General features: G+C 46.8%; 1 protein-coding gene across 1 annotated transcript in view; it reads right to left on the bottom strand.

Annotated features, from left to right (window-relative positions):
• Positions 1-22,041, bottom strand: part of LOC119461848 (serine-protein kinase ATM) — a 754,892-nt gene that overhangs the window by 435,254 nt on the left and 297,597 nt on the right. The window contains exons 29-31 of the mRNA XM_037723219.2: positions 21,315-21,396; positions 9,733-9,807; positions 1,671-1,802 (exon numbers count right to left, since the gene is read on the bottom strand). Of these exons, the coding sequence (XP_037579147.2) occupies positions 1,671-1,802; positions 9,733-9,807; positions 21,315-21,396 (289 nt within the window). The remainder of the gene's footprint in view (positions 1-1,670; positions 1,803-9,732; positions 9,808-21,314; positions 21,397-22,041) is intronic.

Here is a 22,041-nt window from a genome sequence, read left to right as displayed (position 1 = left end):
CAATAGATGCAATCGACACTTTGCGAGGCACCAGAATCAACTTGGCATTTCAGAACATGCCACACACAGTGTACAAAGTGAGGTACAATGTAGCATCGACATACTACTCCAATCACAAGGCCATGCTACTGTTGATCAACTTGGACCCACTGACACCGTCGCCGGAGCCCGTGGACAACGACGAGTCAGATGCAACGCACTTCAAGTACCCGTCGGACGAAGACTACGACATCCCCCAAAGTATGAAGTCGAGCTTGCCCACGAATCCGATGAAGAAATGTTGTGTCAACCAACATTTATAGATATCTGTAAACGCTGGTATCAACACCATAGTGGGGCTCGGACTGTCATTGCTTGGCAAAGCGGTGTCATCGTGCTCAAAAGTGGTGTCATCAGGAAAGAACACTCAACGCAATGTGCGTGGAACACTACTTTATTGAGAACTCGGCAAATAAAACTCAGCTGACAAATCGAAATATGGCCGGTTTGTCGTCTTGCGCTGTTGCAACCTCATAAGCAGCAGCATTAAACTCGGAAACATAACACAGCAGTACTATACTCGGCAACATTTTGCCACCACACTAAACTCAACGACAAGTAATGCTCTCGCATTTACACATTATAAGAATTGCTTAGGTGCCCCATAGTTCTTTTGTGCATTGATGGCTTGATAGTACTTTGTGAAAACCTGAATAGCTTCAGGTGAAAAAAGTAAAACAAAAAGAATGTGTTACACATGTGAAGTTGTAGCCATACAATGGGATCAGTTTATTGTCCTTGCTTTGCACTGTAAGGAATCATGCACCAACAGACGCAACTTCTATACGATGCCACCCTTCTCACTATCACGTGGTGCACCAACGAAGTTACATGAGACCCGGCATAGGCAGCTCAACAAAGAAAACAAACGTTTGGAGAAATAGATGCAATTTTAAGAAATGTGCACCACAGGCAGCTGTGATGGCCCAAGCAGCAGTGATCACAATAAGGTACAACGGTACTTGGCATTTCGTTGCTCATTTAGAACTGTGGTGCAAACTCCTCTTTTGTACCTCTGCTGCTTTGCTTTAGCACTAGTGATTAGTCAATGTTGTCAAGGCACACTTGGACAAAGCATCAATCTTCATGCGGGAAAGTACTACAATGGACGTCAGCTGCATCTTATATTGTCGTCATAATTTAACATTTCCTGTAGGAGGAAACAACTGGACAGCTGTCGCACCAGCCTCAACAGCTGTTAGCTGCAACGATAAACTTTTCGTTTAACACTTGGAAGATAGCGCATTATTTTGTAAGCTTAGGTTAAGTGCTTGAGGACAAAAGGCCACAGACAACAGTTTGACAACATCAATATCTTTTGCATGCAAGCCACGAAATTTTCAGGATATTATATTGAACCGTAATGCTGTTCAGCTTGAAATATATAAGGTAAGTCTAGAGATCCAGGAAGCTCCAACACTGATTACTAAATTTACAATTTATGGCGAAAGAATGCAAACAATTCATTTCCTACTATTTTATTAAAGTGGGAAACTGAGAGGCAATCGAGGTCATGGCAAAAATATACTATAGGAAGAAGTAAACATCCACATAATTGGCAAGTACTTTACAGAATCCCAGCGGGCATCGTGACATTTTTGAACACTTGCCCAGAAACGAACAGTTCTGACCTGAGTGACGAGTCCCTGCTTGAGGCGCAACTGCACTGCATCCAGGGAGCCGTGGCAGCAGCGTGGGAGCACAAGCATTGCTGCCGCTTCCAGTTTTTCATCCGACAACAGAATCTGCACCAGACGCTGCACCTGCACACACAGTGGCATTCGCACCAGCACAACTGCCATTGGGCTATGTCCCAGATACGAAATAGCTCAAGGTTATCTGTAAGACGGCGTACTGGGGGGGGGGGGCTCCCACTTTGCTCGCTTATTTTATAAATGTTCAGATTAATCCGAGATAAATCATGGCACCTATGCTTCCTTCAGTCACTCCAATAAACATGTTCTGCTAAAGTGCAACGCAATCGATATCGACGCTGCGCATGTTCGATAGACGTCAATCAACGTGCATTACAATTTCTCCCACAGTTTGTCAACGTGTTTCCTATTTAATTGAACAGCACATCATAAAAGAGCGTGAGCGCTTTGAGCAAGCCAAGAGCACGTCTGCCGAACACAGCTGCACTTGCGCAAGGTCATGGACGCGAATAGTGTGGCGATGGCTCCTGCAGCCCCTTTTTCCTGCCCCAGTGAGGTGAACAACAGTGCCATTTGTGCAGGCAATAGTCCGCGTAGAACCTTGGAGTTCATTGTGCATTCGCCGTTGCCCCTTCGCAGTTGCCCAATTCTCATTGTCCATCCACTGGTTAGCAGTAAAGATAAACTCCTTAAAAAATTTTTAATTCCACGTGGCCCTGTAGACTGGGAGGTATTCGGGCTGCATAGAAATCAAACTACCGCGTTTCTTCATAATGCTAAGCTTGAATATTTACACAATTTTTTTCGTATTGACTATAATTCCAAGCCAGAAATAATGTGGAACAAAATAAATGAGTTGATAAATTGTTCTAGTAACGGTCAAGATGTTATTGCATTAACGCTAAAAAAAACAGAGTTTGTGTGGCGCTGACTTGGCTGAAGAGTTTAATGACTTTTTCATCAATCTAGTTACTAGCTCCCACAACTCAGATGTTGTGAATTTTGTTTGCAGAAATGATAACAGCCTGTACCTAAAACCTACTACTTCGTCTGAGGTTCAAAGTGTTTTTAGCTCTTTTAAAAATAGTTCAGCTCAGTATATCGACAACTTACAAATGAAGCAAAACTGCGAGTCGGCCTAGTCGGCCTAGCCCTCGTCCTTGTGTTCTCCTTTTCTTCGTCAATGTTTGTTTGCGCACAAAAAAATTTTACAAATAAGACCTATAAAGTATACAGTAGACTTAACTGCATCGCCCCTCGCCCATACTAATAACTTAGCTTTTTCGACTGGCACATTCCCACAAAACATGCAGTTGTCAAATATTATTTTAATATTCAAAGGTGCGGACAAAAACAACTTCTTCTCTAATGGTCTAGAAAAGTTATTACATACTCGAATTTCAGATTTTGTAAATAAATTTAGTTTGATAAACAAATGCCAATATGGGTTTCGCAAAGGAAGATCCACCGAACTTGCTCTTCTAACGGAGAAAGAAATATTTCTACAGGACTTTATTGAAAAGAAGTTAATTATTGGTGTATACATAGACTGTTTGAAAGTGATCGATCGGCTAAATCACGACATTGCTTAATAAACTTGAACGCTATGGAAGAAAGTGATTTGCACAGTTGGCTTTGAGTTGGTAAAATGAAAACACTTGATCAGGACTTTATGCTACATTGACTGCTATAGAATGTATTTTTTATGCGTTCTGTTTGTTTCATTGTAAAGTTGTATGTTTGCTTCTATGATGCTCATAGTAATACTGCATAACTGTTGTATGCATCTGTTTCTTATACAGTTAAACCTGGATATAACAAAATTGACAAATTCACAAAAACTTCGTTATAAAGAGGATTTCGTTAATGCAGATACGGCACGAAAACTTGAAAAAGAAACGCTTACCGTATTTACTCGATTCTAACACGCCCTCGATTGTAATGCGCACCCGTTTTCCGTGACCAAAAGAGAGGAAAACAATCCTTTACAGTACAGCGCACCTCACGCTTTGGAATCACTCATCCTTGGAATGTCACACCAGGTACTGGATGCGTGGACGCATGTTGTTTCGCACAAGCACGAGGCGTCAGAAACGATGAGCGAGCAACACGATGGCGTCGTAGCGTCGTATAGTGTCACCTGGTGTCAGGTTAGTGAAGTGAAGCCCAGAGACTTGCGCAGTAACCAAAGAGTGGCGCTGCCAGCGCACTGAAAAAAAATGTTTTTTTTTTTCCTTGAGCCAAATCAACTGGAAAAGAGTGCCGGCTTGGCGGGCTAGGCCTGCTGCAGCAAGCAGCAGGATCAGGTTTGAATGAAGGGAGGGGGAAAGGTCATGCCCGCGACGGCAAGATCGCCGGGTCGAGGGATGCAGGCCCGCCTCGCGCACGCTCACACGCACACCCACGCTCGCTCTCACCTCAAAGTCGCCGTGAATTCGAGCGCGCCAAGCGCAACGCCGCCGCTTCACATTCCGTCGCGACGGAGAAGGTGCTTCCGGTTGCTGCTTGTGCAAAAATGGCAAAATTTGGGGCAAAATCTCTAAGTTGTCGGTGGGGAAAATTCGTTATTTCGAGGGGGTCTCCCGCTGCCACTTCCGTTACTTAGAGGTCTCAAATACATGTGCTTCTATGGAGCAACGGCGGGGAATAGAAAAACCGACCCCTGTGTTTCAACTGCTTTCGGGTTGGACACATTGCCCGTCACTGCCGCAGTAGCTGGTCGTCGCCTTCACACTGGAGCACTGGATCTTGGCGTTGTCCTGGAGGCAACATTCGACGGTTTTCCCCTCGCTCTGATCCACATGCTGCCGATGCTTCCGAGCGAGTTCGTTAAAAAAGGTTGTGAAATGATATGGAGTTGAGGTCCCGTTCTCGGCTCCCAGCAAGCTCGCTGGAATATGCTCGTGCATAGGAAGCAGCAAAGATAGGCTCCAAGGGTGCGGAACAAAGCACACCAATTCCCACATAGAGTGCAGTGTTGGAGTAGTGTATCAGATACCTCTATCATGCGGCAAAGTCTACGTAGGCCAAACAGAAAGGTGCGTGAATGCACGCTTGCGTGAGCATGAATTGTAAATTAGGAATAAAGCGAATGGGCACCCTCCTGTCCACTGCTTGGCGTGCCCGTGTAAGGCGATCATGAAGAAAGTGAAGATTTTGTGTCACTGCCGAGATAGCCGAGCGAGAGAGCTACTCGAGGCATACCATATAAGAAAGAAGGGACAAGATTGTGTCAGCGACACCTCAGTTTATCTGCACAACAGTGAGATGAGGTTTACTGACGAGCGTAGGTAAATTGCGTTTGGCATAAACAAGGTGTTCTTAATTTATTTATTCGCGCACGTGCAGTGGTGTACGCCTGCGTTGTACTTATATGTGGTCTTTGTAGAATGCTGTCTCTGTGGTCCGTTTTTTAGCGCAGTTAAACAATGTTCGTCAGGAAGAGTGCAGTAAGTAGCGCCGTAGAAGTTCAGCACAGCCTGTCGTAGCTCATCGTAGGGACGTGGGCCAGGTGAAGGAACGCCGAGGCGGAGTTGGAGGTAAAGTAGCAGGATGTAGAGGAGTACCTCGTACTTTAACTCCTGGATCGTGATGTCGTTCTCCAGAGCCATCTCAAACGGCGCGAACCATGCACCGTTGTAGCGTGACAGGAACAGTGGTAGTGATGGGCTGAACTGGGACTCCGGCCAATTAGCCATGGCAGCGTGTTGCTCGTTGAAAGGCGTGTTCTCCCGGGTCACCACCGTCGGGTACCGAGGGGTCACCGTGGAGCCCTTGACCAAGAGGACCGGCGCAGCAGGCTTCTAGAAAAACACTGCGCATGCCATGCTTGCGCCTCGAGGATGCGCTGCCTATCTTTATTTTTCTCTTCTTTCACAACCGGCACCAAGGCGTTGGCCGAGAGCACCGACCGTAGCGTCCCAGCGCTGTGGTGTTGGTGGGCGCTACAAACCTCTTTGATGCCAACTTGGGTCACAAAAAAGATTAAATTTCTCAGATGTCGAGCGGAATCGAACCGTCACAAAGGTTCCTCAACCCGACACATCAGCAGGCTGCACCATAAATGCACTAGGTATGTGCCGCTTTTCAAAGCACGCCCTTTAAGCCAACACTTTAGCAAACTGAGCCACGAATGCACTGAGTACATGCCGCTGCTCAATGAACCTTTTGCCAACTTGAGTCACAGAGTGTGTGCCACTGAGTGTGCGGCAAGCGAGGGAACAATTCTCAGCATCTGCAGGCCACACTTTTCATCTTGGAGGTCACGCACAGACTTCTTGGCTTCGTCGGCCCAGAAAGAAGAGAGGGTCCCTGCATTTCGGAGGCCACGCACAGGTTGTGGTGCTAGATGGCGCCGAGTGTTCTTAGGGAAGTGGGAAAGTGCCACTGCAGTAAGTGCATCATACATACCTCATCTCGACGATGGAAATATGTTGCATTGTTATATTTATTCAATGCTAATGCATTACCTTCAACAGTCGTCGTCAAGTGGGTCTGCCACAATTTTTCTCTCTTTTTTTTTTTGCTTTTGTAAACGCGTACTTTCTATAGAAACACAAGCGATGTGGCAGTATGAATTGCAAACCGAAACATGCAACACACACAAGCAAGCAACGCAATTAAGACAGCATCAATTCAATCGGGGTGCGCTACCAGACAACCTGGAAGTCGTATGCTCTCAAACGTAGGTCGACGATTCGACAGGGTTTACACCGTTGACGTGACCTTTTGACATCACAATGTGCAGAGAGAAACCAGAATTCCGGGATTGCTTTTAGATGCAGTGTCCCTGCACTCCGCTGCATTCGCCAAAGATCGTCACTGCTTTCTGTACACGATAAGTGTGATTCTTTAATATGTGTAAAGGTTATTTAGAGGCGCTTTAAGGTGCAACCATCTGCACGCAATTTTCAAGCCTGACAGCCACGAGTGACAAGTTTGGAAGTCGCGGAAAGCAATCTGTGGTGGCTGTTGGCGGTTTCTGGCCAGCCAAAAAAATTTTCCTTATCGCCTAGAAGTCCTGGCGGTGGCTTCCGCCAGTTACCCATGACTGTGTAGCAACACGGCAACCCACGTGCTACCCAGGACACCCGATTTGATCTGATGTTGCTGTTGCTACTGGCTCTCTATCATAACAGTGGGAAATAAACTGTAATACCAGCCTTCATTTAGTCTCCACCCACGCCGAAGACACAGCATTTACCAAGTTTTGACATTATTATTGGGATAAGCTGCATGTTTAGGACACCACCGAGAGTCACAAAATATTTTTGCTTCTAATTACCAGATGGTGCCACAACATTTATCACTGGCGACTTTACCACTGCTGATGACAGTATACTGAATCTAGATGCAGTACACGCTGCTTAAAATGTTGGTCTCACAGCACGTTTGAAACTTTTTACGGGCAAACAATTGTATTTATGTGGAAAAACAATGAAAATTTGTCGCCACTTCATGTCACAGTCTCGCATTCCTGAGGTTCCCCCCCACTGTGAGACGACCATGTGACAGATCACGCGCATGTAGTTGCCTCTTTACTGCATGCTCGGTGTGTTCCATTGTTTCCAAAATGCTGTGTTGTTGCAAAATCCAAAGAACGGATGACCAGAGCAATCACCAATGCAGATCTGAGACAAACTTGTTGACCAATATGTGTACCCTTTCTCCTCGACAAGGCATTGCTGTACTGCTGTGCATGGTGTGTTTGTGCTGTACTGTACCCACTGAAACAGCTGGTGTAACAGCTGGTGCAATCAATCCCACCCTTGTGCCGCTTGATCAAACATCCCCAGAACAAATCTTACCCCCTAAACCATTACAAGTTCCCTGCACCGATACCAAGCGTTGAATATACTTGAATTTCACTGGAGTGAACAGCTTCTTGCGTCTGTTCAACTTGGGCTTTACAGTGTAATATGCCATCACATGTCAACTTGCACTGCAATCTCTTGAGAAGGCTGCAAAGTGAAGGCCTCATACAAAACAAAAGCACCCCTCTCCAATGTCAAGGCATACATTCCTATCCTGGCTGATGAAGCCTTCACCAAGCTCTACTTTCAACATTTGCAACGCAAAGTGAATGCAAGCAATGAGAATTAATGTATCGATTTTTAGCTGAAGATAGCTACAGTGAAACCTCGTTGGTACGATCTTCGGGGGAACCAGAAAATAAAACATATCATCAAATATTCGTATCATTCAAAGAAAGCCCCAAAACGTCACAAAACAGGCTTACTTGGTGACAAACTCACTAGCAAAGCTTCCTGTGGTGTCGAGTAACACGGCTCCGCATAACAAGCGTGTTATGCGGAGCAGCATCACGACACCACACAAATGGCAGCCAACACACTTTTATTGCGATAGCAATTATATGGACACCTCAACTGGATTTCTGCCGTCGGCGTCGCCGTCACCATCAGGTTCCGTATAGATTCCAAGGGCGATAAAATCGTCGCCGCGCGCCGTATGCGCAAGTGAAAGCGCGCGGGGGATGCGCGCTATCACGGAGAGCGAACGCACGGCGGAAAGCAAACGCGACTGTTGCGCGAAAGGCCGTGGGGGTATGGGGGGAAGGAGGCGGGGCGACGCTGTGCTACGGCACCAAATGCATATCTTGGAACCGTGCGCAAAGGGAACTGGCAACGCAATTTCCCACGTGAAAGCAAAAAAGCGGGAAGGCAGCACGGGAGGGAGGGATCAGCTTCCACTCTGCCAACAAATACGCTTGCACTGGCTGTCGTGGCGGTCGCCCACACCATCTCTTATCTCCACACGGCTCTGACCTTTGTATGCGCCTGTGCATTCGCCGCTCAGTTTCCGTTGAAGCGATAGACCGCACGATTCTTCGCCCGCTACGGCGGCTGAAAGCGTTTTGACAGTCGATCGTTGTCTGCGGTCATTCAGTGTGATCTATTCATGTTTGCTTGTGCGCGATGACACCACGCTTGTCAATTCAGTTAGAAAGCAAATGTGTCCAAGTTTATGCAGCCAATAAAACTACTATCCCTACTCCAAATAGCACTCTCCTAATTTGCTATCGCAATTGATGCTTCACCTTTCGGGTGAAACTGCGACATCTTTTATTGAGCAACTTTAAAACAGCTGGTCAGTTTTCGCAGAACTTTCTTTTTTCAAAGTCTGTAAATAAGTTCTTTTGAAAGCTAACAAGTTCCTTGACATAGCTACGGAGGTCACGGCACCACGAGGCCAAGAATTCCGAAACAAAGGAACACCGTAGAGAGCGTGACACAACGAGCGATACGACTGGTGGACGAGGGGAGGCACTTCATTCAGCCACGTGACTGCATGAAGATCTCGCCTGAAAAGCCAATCAAAACAAGCGCGAGCAAAAGCTGACACGAGCAGCAGTACTGCAAGTGCGAGAATATAGCAGTCGGTCCGCATGACACCAGTTTCCCGCGCCACGGCCGGTCCGGATGTCGCGCGCTCCCTTCCTTCTTTAAAAGAACGAGCGCGCGCCTCCAGACCAGTCGTGCCCGCACGTACATCACTGAAGGGGGCAGCGCTCATTGGTCTGCTTCGCTCGTGGCTCGTTTGCCGCCGGGGCGCGCGGCAATTTAAATCGGTCTAGGACCGATCCTTCCCTCAGCACGAAAAACCGGCTTCGCGGTAGCTCTCGTGGAATGTTTAGCCGCCAACAGCGCGCTGCGCGCATTTTCCCACTAGTGTCACTGGCCCTTAACACGTTGTTCGTGGGTCGTTGGAATATAATTTCATCTAGTACATTTGAATATAAAGCTACAAGTTTCAAATACCAGTTTGTACTCTTATCATCCAATTTCAGGTGAAAACTCGATCGTATCAAACCGCATGAAAACACATTGCTCCTATGAGGCATCGTCCGGGAAAAGAAAAACAATGTATCATCCTGAAAAAGATTATTAAACATATAACGCAGAAGCGTATCAACGAGGTTCCACTGTGTAAATTCTTGCCATGTTACACACAGTGTACTAGGCAGTGCTCCCACAATGCAGCAGCTAGGAAGAACCAAAAAAAAAAAAGAAGGACTCACCTCCACAGCAGTATTCTTGTCATCGACAAATGGTGCCAGGGCATTAATGATGAGTGGCAAGTTTCTTGCAGCTTCCTAGCAAGAGACACAAAAAGATATGTGATGGCAAACATTATAGCTAAACCAATTCTCAACTGTTTTGAAAGACGTGTCCTCTTCACTATACTGCGAGCCATAAGTGCTGAGAATAAAAGCAGCTCTGAAAGCTGACTCTCTTTTCATCCTTTATTTGAATAACTAGGGGACCTCTCTAAGGGCGTGCCTACAGCAGGCCGAGATGTGTGTGGCATTGAGAGTAGAGCAGAGTGACTGCCTTTCTCGACAATCATTCTAATTAGACCTTCTGTAAATAAACACATCTCATCCGTAACAGTTTTTTGTGGCGGTACAGAGTTTGTGACCATATGCTGGATTACGAAAATAAAAACAGATATACAGCATGGTCTTGCAATCGCTTCATTTTCACCGAAGCTAATACCTTGCTGGACTGTTTCCATTAATGCTGGAGGTTGACATGTTTAAAAACCAGGTTGTCGAACCGAACCTGAACCGAAGCCAAGCTCAAACTGGAATTTTAGCCAGAACTGAACCCGAACCCAAACCGATATTCTTAGAATGTTCCTGAAACCAAACAAAAAATAAAAATGTTAAATAATGTTTTTCGAGCATATAGGTGCTCAATGGCTTCTTAATAGACAAGCTATTCTTAGAAATATTTACTCCTTCAGTCAGCACATAACACTAGCAGATTGACACGACTGACAAGTTTCGTTGGGTGCGAGAATAGTGACAAAGCTAGGCAGAGACGCTTGCACTTCTCAACTCTGCCATGACAGTTCTGTCCAGTGGCGTAGCCAGAAATTTTTTTCGGGGGGGGCTCAAGTTGCAACGCGGCCTCCTCCTTATAAAAGTTGTCGAGGCATCAAATACATCAATAATAACTGCATTGCCATTGCCAATGCCATTGTATATTAGGTGCTGAAAACGAGTTATTTAACGCTACGCACAGTCAAGACAAGTAAATTATGTGTTTGTTTCGTAAAAGAATAGCTTCGTATGTCCCAAAAATTGTGGCAGTAATAGCTGATATCAGTGCTTCCACGTTTTTTTTTTTTTTGTTTCTGGTCTATCTAATAAGCAAAGAAAATATCACGTGAACTTTAGAACTATATCAGTTCGAAACCAGCAAAGCAGTGCATGCAGCTGGTATGAAAAACGTAAGGGCCATAAAATGAACAAGTTGACAAATATTTTGATGAATCTTTGTCATTTAACAACCTCGTTTACATTTTTGTACATATGCAACGGTCAGGGAAAAACCTCAATGACGCTGTCCTTCGTTGCAACGGATTGCGCAGCAGCAGATGTTACCGCACGTATATTGTAATTGCACCGAAATTATAGTTGCAACAACGAGTACATATAAAAAGCAGAAGTTCCGCAAAATATACATTAGAAATGCGAAGATAGAATGGAATATACAAATGGCAAGAAAGTGTCGCGTGAAACCAAGTTCACTGCTTGTATACACAAAACCTCGCAACAAGATATTTAAATATACGTATAAGTCTGCAATAAATCTACGTATCTAAGGAAACGTCATTGTATATAATGCGTCAAACAAGACAAATAAACATGTTGCGCAGTCACAGACAGTAAACTTCACGCATACGAGTATAAAGACATACGATCCCAACCTTTAATAATCAAATTCTGATTCTGATTCTGATCCAGACAAGAACAAAACTATGATCTCAGAAATTGTGATATGCATTTGGGCCATGCTGCGATCGCGACAGCACCATGTGGCTAGAATAAGAGAAAAAGAATGCAGAAATCAATATGAAAATGCGTATTTTAACTGCCTACACAGCGGCAACAATTATTCTGCACCCCAAGTCAAAGAAGGCTATTGCTTCGTTTAAAAAAAGAAGTAAATCCATGTAGCTAAAAAGGAAAGAAAAGGACAAACGAAAGCCACAGATGATGCGGCAAGTTGATTTACCCAACATCCGAGTGCGTTTTTGGGAAACGCCGCGTGTGCCGGGCTTTCAATGAGCAAGGTTTGTCAAAATTGGTTATTGATGTCCCCGTAATTTTTGTATTCCCAGGATAAGTTTGATTATCATGCTAACTGTTACAACAAACGGTGAAAATTCCTGTGGTTTTAAAAGCTAATGAACAGTCATACGTTTTCATAATTACGAGCTTATATAGGAACGTGAAGGAACACATATTTTTACAGGCATTGATTTTTGCTGCTTCGCTATCTAAACGATAAACTTTACTCGGCGGGGAGGTTTAGTGAAGCGTTCAGTAACTTCCGACACGTTGATGGCGACGTCTCTGTCGGCGTATAGAAGCGCCAGCATAATCATGCGTTCCTCATTGTAAAGCGCAAGTGGTTTTTTTTAGTAATCTCATGTTTGAAAATCTCTCTGCGCTGGCAGTGGCACTGGAAGGGCGACTAGAATATGCAGCAGTTTGTACTAGAGCACTGCATGGGCCGATCTTTTCAGCCCGGACCCGGCCCGGGCCCGTTTTTACGTTGGGCTGCCTGCCCGAGCCCGAACAAAACTTTCATGGCGAGACCCGGGCCCGGCCCGGGCCCGGAAATAATCTACGTTACCCGCCTGGCCCGGCCCGCCACCCCTTTACCTCAGGCCCGAACCCGGCCCGATACCGAAAAATACATGTTTGTCAGAGTTCAGACGCCCGAGAATAACTCGCTGCACGTTACATGCACACCACGAGAAAGCCCGGCCCGGGCCTGGGTCAAAAAGCACATGCCGTTCCCGAGCCCGGCCCGAGCCCGTGAAAAAACTGCCCGGCCCGGCCCACGGGCCGGGCCGGGCCCGGGCTTTCGGGTAAGCCCGAGCCCGTGCAGTGCTCTAGTTTGTACACATGTACATATAACCTGCAGTCTCCATGAGAGAGGGCATCTATTCCTGTGCTGAAACCTAAAAACACTTTGATATCGTTTCCTCAGCACCACGCTCGACAAGGTAGACAGCCGTCCTCTTACGGAAGCCACAATTCTTGGTCCCTGGTGCCAGCCGACGTCGGAACGAACTGCTTTAAAAGCGCTATTACGCTTTTTAAAAGAAACAGGACTTAGTACTGAAAAACTATAGAATGTGCGGACTGATACGTTTCTTTTCGTTTTCTTTTTAATCTTCTTTTGTTTTCTAATATTTTCTGCCCTTACCCCATCCCCCTGTGCAAAGTAGCCAATCGGACACTTAACCTGATTAACCTCTTTGCCTTTCACCTCTTATTTTCTTTCCTTTCTTCATTCGATATCGTTGACATCCTTGTTATACATACCTTGCACAAACAGTAAGCTGTTCGATTCCAGCAATATCCGTCGTTTCGTCAGCAAGTACGGAGAAGCAGCCTGCAGCGTTCACTTTTGCATCTAGGCTTTCTTTGGTAATTTCACCACAAATTTCTATAATTTGGATTGGTACATCTGGTTTAAATACGAGGCATTACTGGGGCAACTTTCCAAATGGTTCTTCAGATGTGTATCTCCACAATCAGCTTGCATGCGAAGAAGCGTTCTGGAAATACCAGTAATTTCAGCGGGGGCTTTACTTAAATCCATAGGACCAGTGTCCCTATCGCCACGGAGTGCAAGACCTTGCCGCCCGCAAAAAAGAACTGTCTCAAATTAAATAGGCCGTTGAGTTTCTTCTGTTTTCTCTTATTTTACTTTGCCCGCCCTGGTCCAGCTTATCGATGACATTGGACGCGCTTTCTGAAAATGTTTGGAGAAAATTATCAGATGCCAGCTGACAGTCGCGGTGATATTTAATATTTTCCTCTGCGTGGAAGATTGCGAGCACGTGCTTCCATTTCTGGAACGGCTTAGACACGCGCGTTCGAGTGCGTGCATGTTGGCCCAAGTTTATAAAAACATTAAACCCAGAAAGTTCCAGAATTAAAAATCAGAAGCACGCCTTTGGAAATGTCAGTGCACTTTCGCGTCAAAAGTGTATGAGAACTTTATACTCATGAAGTTTCGGAATTGAAATCCATGCGCTCCGTAGATTCCGGTGCCGCTGCGAGATGCCGCGACGCGCCCGCTCGCTATCGAAAATCCCTTGAAACTTTGTGCTCGGCTGGGGCTCCTTACGTTATGTGACTCTAGTTGCATGGGCGTTTGCACGAAATCCAGCCCGAGTTCGCAATTTTCGCGCCGAAATGTCCTTTCGAGTGTCAAAAAGACATTGTAGACAAAATCCACAATAATTTCCGGCGCCGGTGGTTGTTTTGGTCGGCGGTGCATGACAGCACGAAAAAATTTCGGGGAGGGGGCTGAAGCCCCATCAGCCCCCCCCCTGGCTACGCGCCTGGTTCTGTCCTACGGTGGAAACATTGCTTCAGGGGCACCGCAGAATCACCGTTCATGTTGTGGGGGTCTCACACATGTGCTCTTGGGACAAAGGAACGACAACGCAGTAGTGCAGACAATCAAAAGGGCATTTATTGCACCTTTCATACACTAATACACACTAGCCAAATTACAACCAATTGAACATCCACACGGGCGCGCGACAAATCAAGGAAGTCCGACTCACCGCGACCCGATAGCGAGCGAATATGTTCGCCCCATGCTGTGACACCATCGCCTAGTCGTTCACGTGTACAGTCACGTGAACGGTGGCGCGCTCGAACGATCCGTGTTCGTCCATACCGGTGTCCTGCTCTTAGCCTCACGCGACGGTCGCGCGAAGCGGGCCGGCGCACGCGCGAAGCGTCCGTGCGTGTTGGTCGCCGATCCCAAGCCAAAGAGAGAGCGCCTCCGACCCTTTTCTCCCAAGTGACCTCGCCGTTCGGTGGCGTTAGCATCGCGACACCAGCGCCATCTCTCGCAACGCGCTGCAACCACCGCCGGGCTTAGCCACGCAGAGAATCCGGACTACAGGAGACATGCAGGGAAAACAACATCAGGGGACATCAGGGGACTCTCCCACAGAGAGTCGCGCATCCCCACATTGTTCAAGCTTCCAATTTCGCCATTATAGGTCCAGCTTGCTACTAACCGTAAAATATAAACTGTAAAGTGCACATACCAGGAGAGCGTTCTCGAGAAGGGAAAGAGAAAAACCAACGAGTTCATCAGTACGGCTTCTTCTAACAATAACACTGTTGTTGTTAATACGTATGCCGTCACTGTTGCTTAAAAGGGCCCTGAACTACTTTTATTGCGATAGCAATTATATGGACACTTCAACCAGATTTCTGCCGTCGGCGTCGGCATGAGGTTCCGTATATAGTCCAAGGGCGATAAAATCGTTGCCGCGCGCCGTATGCGCGAGCGAAAGCCCACGGGGGACGCCGTGCGCTATCACAGACAGCGAACGCACAGCGGAAAGCAAACGCGACCGTCGCGCGAAAGGCCGTGGGGGTATGGGAGGTAGGGAAGCGAGGCGACGCTGTGCTCCGGCACCAAAGGCGTATCTTGCTACCGGGCGTAAGGGGAACTTGCCACTCAATCTCCTACGCAAAAGCAAGAAAGCGGGAAGGCAGCGCGGGAGGGAGGGGGGGGGGGCGCAGCTTCTACTCTGCCAACAACTGTGCTCGTACTTTTCCCGCGGCTGTGGCGGTCGCCCGCAACGTCTGTTATCTCCACACGGCTCTGACCTTTGTATGTGCCTGTGCATTTGCCGCTCAGTTTCCGTTGCAGCGATAGACTGCACGAACCTTCGCCCACTGCGGCGGCTGCGCTTGCTGCCAGCGTTTTGACAGTCGTTGTCTGCGGTCATTCAGTGTGATCTATTCATGTTTGCTTGTGCGCGCTGACACCACGCTTGTTAATTCAGTTAGTAAGCGAATATGTCCAAGTTTATGCAGCCGATGAAACTACTATCCCTACTCCGAATAGCTCTCTACTAATTTGATATCGCAATTGATGCTTCAGCTTTCGGGCAAAACTGCGACATTTTTTTATCCAAGTCGAAAAATGCAATTGAAGTTAATCTAGACTATTCGAGAAATATTTTACAGCAAAAAATACTTCAATGCGTTCAACAGAAGCAGAGGTACTGGCAATAAAAAATGATGTTTGATCTCCTTTGCGGTGCCTCCCACACCTGCCTTGCACTGCAAAGCGTACGGCAGAGCGCTTTTGTTCCGTGGATATGTTTGGCGCCTCCAAGCAGATTACAACACTCTTTCTTTTTTCAAATCTTTCTCAGCGAAAGACACTGCGCCACGTGTGACTGCATAAGACTGTTGTGGTATTTAGCAGAAACTGTCCTTATTTATTGTTAGGAAACATCAATCCCCTCATCTGCATTTATTAAAAAAGAAAAAGCTGAAAATTGAGCAAGATGTCAATCGTTAGTTTTTCTTTGCTAGAGAGTAGAAGTTTGGTGTTTTAATTTGTGCAATACAATGTGAATGTGCACTCTCTGACACCGCAGATGATATTCGCTCGCCACATTTCTTGCACTGGAAGCAATACAAATGTAACTGACTTGACTATACTGCTGTCAAGGCATGGAAGCACCCCATGCAGCTAAAGAAATTCTCGCTAATTAACTCTGTAAGTGATATGTACATGAAAACTTCACCGCATCTGCACAATCAATTCCTAAACTGCACATTGCAAAGAAAATTGTCTTCATTCTTGTCAAGGTGCCTCGGCTGCTTTCGATTCAGTCATTTTTGAAAGAGCAATTGCTAAAATTGAGGCCATGCGTGAAATTTATCCTAGCAGAGTGCTTCGAGCGAGTGTTCAAAGGAAAAAAAAAAGGGATCCAGCATGCAACCGCGGTTCGTGTGGTTGAAATTTCAACGCTTGCATCTGTGCTGCATCCTCAAGGCCAATTCTTCAATCCACTGCTATAAGGGACAACCACAGTTCTTGCAGTCTACCGGAAGAATGCAAATGGAGACTCGTCTCAATGATTCTGGTTTAGCAGGACCACAGTTGTTGCACAGACGATTGAGTCCCTGAGCAAATACACACAGGAGGTCACTTATGCACAATAGTTCTCAGCCGTCGAGTAAGCATGTTTCATCTTAGAATAAATTTGCTGTCTCAATTTAGACAAAGTAATTCTTTGTTTGACCCATCTCAACATGTGTGGATTCCATGACAACAATGTGTGGTGCTGCAGTATTTCCCTTAGCCGTTTGAACGAGAACTGCAATCTATTAAATGCATCTGGCATATTCTCCATTTCATTACTTTACCGGCATCGTGCACCAGATGTTATTGTACACAGCAAAACCTCGTTGTCACGTAGTTGGCTTGGAACATGGATCAGGTACGCACTAAGTGATATTTAATTAACAGACAATGGCAAATGAGCGGCTGTAGACTTACCAGCACAAAAAATGTTCTAATTCTCACTCAAACACACACGCAGACAAGCTTCACTTGCTGCCGTGGCAGCCTTACAGCAAAGACGGCGTCCTCAAACTTTCTCCATGACGGTCAACGCACTAGCCACGTCTGATACGGAAGGGCCATCATCCACGTCGTCATGGATGACGATGTGGCCAGAAGCTATGGGAGTAGGAAACACGTGACTAAAAGTGGCGATGGCAGTGCAGGAAAGGTTCACTATCTATGGTCTGTGCACACAAGATTTCGCCAATTCCATGCTTCTACAGACATGAACAGCCTTGTCTTGTGGGGAGCACACGCTGCCACCTTCTCCCGCGGGCGCTAACCCATCGCTTGTGAATGGAGCGCACGCGGCGGTAGCCGGGCGGACATCTCGTGCGCGCACAACACGCACCGCGGGAGCCAGGCGGACACGGGAGAAATGCACTTTGCCCTCTCCCGGTTCTCGCTCGCCTCTCGCGACGCACGCGGGAAGAGGGAAAGTATCCGGTGGGCGACGAGGACACTCCCCTCGCGGAAAGGTAAAAAGATATAAAAGAGCGCGACCGAGAGACCCCCGGCCTCTCTGACCTCGCTTGACCTACCTGCCGATACGGATTTACCTGCTGAAACCCGTGAGTGTTTGCAAATGTTTGCGTGACTATTACATGCGACGAGGCAAGCCTATTTTATTACTTATTATACAGAGCGGACTTCCCTCTGCAAGTGTGTTTTATTGCCAACAGCAATAAACGTTGATGAGTTGACTCGCTTGTTGCCTTATTCGCCCGAACCCTACGTAGCTGCGATTACACGCGCTACGGGTTGGGGAAGACCCCCCATAGTCTAGAACGGGGGCTTCTCCCTGGAGCCAGCCAGCAACGTCTAACGGTAGTTTCTGGGCCCAAACATTTCCAGCACCTAGCGTTAGACGTCGGACCCAGCAGCTATCGTTAGACGTGGCTGGCTGGCTCCGGAGAGTCCCGGAAGCCCCCGTTCTAGACAAGGCTTCTCATGTCTGTACATGCCAAAAAATTTGGAGGATGCTTAAGCTTCGCCTTTAAGAGCAGAACACGACAGCGTTATGGGGACTTGCTCTTATTGCAACGCGCGGCTGTAGGTCTGGTATACATGCTGGAAAAAGCATTTGTGTTTGAGTTTCCTCATAGCAGAATTAGGTTTTCTCATACATTCAAATTACAATCCGAAGCCGATCGGTGAACAATCCGACGGCGAATCTGACACCGAATGGTAAAGTCGTACTTTACCATTTTCCTGACGGATTCACTGTGAGAAATTCAATTTTTGTTCACCAAAACCTTGCACCACGTGGAGGGCTGGCGTGGTCGGGGATGATTTTCTCCGCCACCCGCATCGCACGCCGGTTGCCGACGCCGGATTTTCTGCGACACGGGGCCCTTAACGCTATCGTGTGAAAATGAAGTAAATGCTATGCACTAACCATTCGGGATGCATTAAGTGACTACGGCTAGCGGAATTACTGATAAGCGGGTACGTATCAACCAGGTTTTACTGTAGTATCGTAAATGGTGCATATTTATCAGATTTTGTAAACAAGCCTTTGGTTGCCAAACAGACTGCACAAAACTTTTAATTTCTCTCTCTATCCTTTTTATTCTACAAATTGTGAGTATTCGATATTGTAAGCACTATTAACGTACTTTGTCGTTTTCATTTTGTGGGGATCGAGGTGCCTTCCCGCGCCTCGTCCCTCGGCTCGAGCGTGGCGCTTAGCTCGATCCCCGGGAACCGCCGCCGTAACGGCAACATGGCGGACATGGCGAGCGCGCCGGACTTACTTTCCCGCGCAAACCGTGCTTCTCCCCCCCGGGATTGGACTTGCCCCGCGAGACACGTCACCGGGACGCGCCCTGATTGGCCTCCCGCGCGACGGCCCCCGGGCACCCTCTCCACCCGAGCTCTCGTCCGCTGAGCGCTTCCTCGCCGCAGGAGAGAGGCTCACAGGCTCGCAACGAGGTGGTTACATGAGACCTTTGTTCTCGCGACTCCTCGTTATCGCGCTTGGCGGACCGCTACCCGGTTAGCCCTAGCGCAGCGGGCGCGCGTACTCGATCGGTCTTGAGGCGAGCCTTGGCCCGTAAGCGCCGTGACTGTAGCATTGAGCTGTACCTTGGGTGAATAAACCCGTGTTTGTTGGCGATCTGACTCCGGAGCCTTCTCTGCGCCGTGTCGGAGAGTCGACGAACCCTGCCGTAGCGCCTTTGTGCGTTGCGGAGTGGAGGAGCGTCGTGCCCTTTCCTGACCGTCGCTCGTAGGGTAAGCCTTGTGCAAACCCATCTCCACAATTTGTACATAGCCATCATCATCTTCCTTGTTCTTCTACTTATTGGCGCATGAGCTGGGGCGTTTCCTGTTTGGAATAAAAAGCGCTTGACAGCTTGGTCGGGCTCGGTCTTATAAAGTGGTGGAGGTGCTTTATAAAGAGGTGGAGGTGGAGGTATACTTATTTCGATATTTGACTGTCATTTTTCTTGAATATTTATATTCAATTGATTAGAAAATTTGACTATTCAAATGCCCCTATAAATTTTTTACTGCAGCCATGTGCCCATTCCCTGCCCTGAATGACAAAACATGCGCATGCGCCTTGTGAACAAGTCACTAGCACTATGCAGCATGTCGCCGCCATTGCCGTGATCACAATAATCAGCATTAGCCTATTTTTATGTCCACTGTAGAACGAAGGCCTCCCCCAGTGATATTCAAATACCCCTGTCTTGCACTAACTGATTCCAACTTGCACTTGCAAATTTCTTATTTCCCTACCCAACTAATTTTCTGTCGTCGTCGACTGTGCTTCCCTTCTCTTGGTACCCATTCTATAACTCTAATGTTTTGCCAGCTATTTGCCCTACGCATACCTTAGCCTACCCAGCTGCATTTTTTTTCTCTTAATGTCAACTAGAATATCAGCTATCCCCGTTTGCTTTCTGATCAACACTTCCTGCATTAGGCTTAAGACTTTTGATTCCAACACTCTTTGCACGATCCTTGACTTGTTCTGAAGCTTCTTTCTAGCAAGATAAAGTTTACTGTGCCAAACCGTTTCACGAACCAGTTCAGTGTTCTGAATTTATCAGTTCAACACCCTGCTTACAACAAAGACGAAAGGCTGACTCTACCAGTTCCAGAGGTACCTGATGGTTCCTAGCTGCACAAGATAGAGCCTCAAACTTTCCATGACAAGCGCCCAATGGGTGAGCAACTACAGTGCAACCTGGATATAACGAACTTCAATATAACAAAATTCTCTACAAAACGAAGTATTTATCTTTTTACAAGGGTATTTAAATACAGAATTGTAGATTTTCAATCAATTATCGAATCATACCCGCATTGGATATGCAGGTATGAGCCACGGGCAAGAAATAAATAAAGGAAAAAAAGAAAGAGCAGGTGCGGGGAAAGCTGCGCCGGTGCCGGATCACGTGACACGCGCGACCATCATGGTTTCTTGGTGTGTCGCAGCAAGGGAAAGGGAAGGAAAGGGGGTTGGCTCCAACAGGTCGCCTCAGATCAGTTTCGGCAGCTGGATGGGACGGACTCGCGTTCCGCAAAGGAGCAGGCTGCGTTTGAGCAATGGCGCCGCCAACTCGCTTGGGAAAGGGCCCGTCATCAACGTGCCACTTCTAGCATGAGGGTTTCCAAAGCCCAGGCCAAACGTCAGCGACAGCGTCGTCTTGCCCCTTTTCAGAGACCTTCCCCTGTCGAAATTCAAATTCAAAGTAAAAATCCAAAGCCCTTTCCCCATCGAGGAAATGGGGGTAACCCCATTTCCTCGACAGGGGAAGGGCTCTGAATTTTTTTTTGTGATTTCTGCAAAATTTTTAACTACCTTGGCTGATACAGCAATATTTTTAGAGCACTTCTGTTTAGTTTTCAATGAAGATATTTAAGAATCAGATAGAAAAATGGTTATAGAAACTGAAAATGTCATTTCAAAAAAATGTGTTTCTTGGCCATTTTTCGCAATGCGAAAACTGCGTCCCCCCTTTAAGGAAGGCAAGCTGGGCAGCTATGCCCCATGAGCTGCTGAACTTATTAAGAAAATGAAAAAAATACACTTTTTGTAAAATTCCTAAAGTTGTTTGCAGCTTAACTGAAAGTCGTCACAGGCCTCTGGCGTTTATCACAGACAGGTTGACAGAAAGCTATCCGCCACTTACCCGACCTTTTCATAACAGCCAAGACAGCTCACCTTGTAGACCAGAGAAGCCTCGTACAGCTGACGGAGAAGACGTGCCACGAGCCTCACAGTGTCATCCGCACCACCTTGAACCCTGCCACAATTAAAGAAAGAGCCACTCTGATGAGGCAAGCCACACAACTGGACTGCAGAATGAAAGGCACCAAACCAATGTTGCTAAAGCTACAGCAGGATTAGGCAGGGTGTTGAACTGGAATTTTGGCCATAATAAACATTTTTAGAAAGTGCTTAAACTTTCAACCAAACCTGAACTCAGTGCACACTGTAGTTAAACGATAAATTCTCCACAATATTGCCACGGGAATGCTTTACTTCTTTAGCACTCCGCTGGCAGACAACTCATAAAATGTGAGAATGAGTGCAGACACCAGGTAACTATGGCCATGCCAGCTAAGCCCTGTGGACTATATTTCTGGGGAATCATGCATGGTTCATCTGAAAACATGTGTCGCAATAACCATAGACACATAGAGCCGAAAGAGAACACCAACAACATTCCCAGTGTCACATATGATCCTTCTTGGAATGCCTCACACCATGCCATGGTTGAAGGAAGTCTACTAACACAATCCTGGGCCAGTATTTTGTAGAGATGCCTTTCCGGTAATAACGCCTTTTCGCACTTATTGCGCTTTGTCAGTGGTCAGAGCGACAGTTCGCTCGCATTATCAACGGGATCAGCCGGCCGTGAGTGGTGGATGATAAGACTAGTATAGAA

Source organism: Dermacentor silvarum, chromosome 8 (assembly GCF_013339745.2).
Source record: "Dermacentor silvarum isolate Dsil-2018 chromosome 8, BIME_Dsil_1.4, whole genome shotgun sequence".
NCBI lineage: Eukaryota > Metazoa > Arthropoda > Arachnida > Ixodida > Ixodidae > Dermacentor > Dermacentor silvarum.
This window is presented reverse-complemented; position numbering and strand designations above follow the sequence as displayed.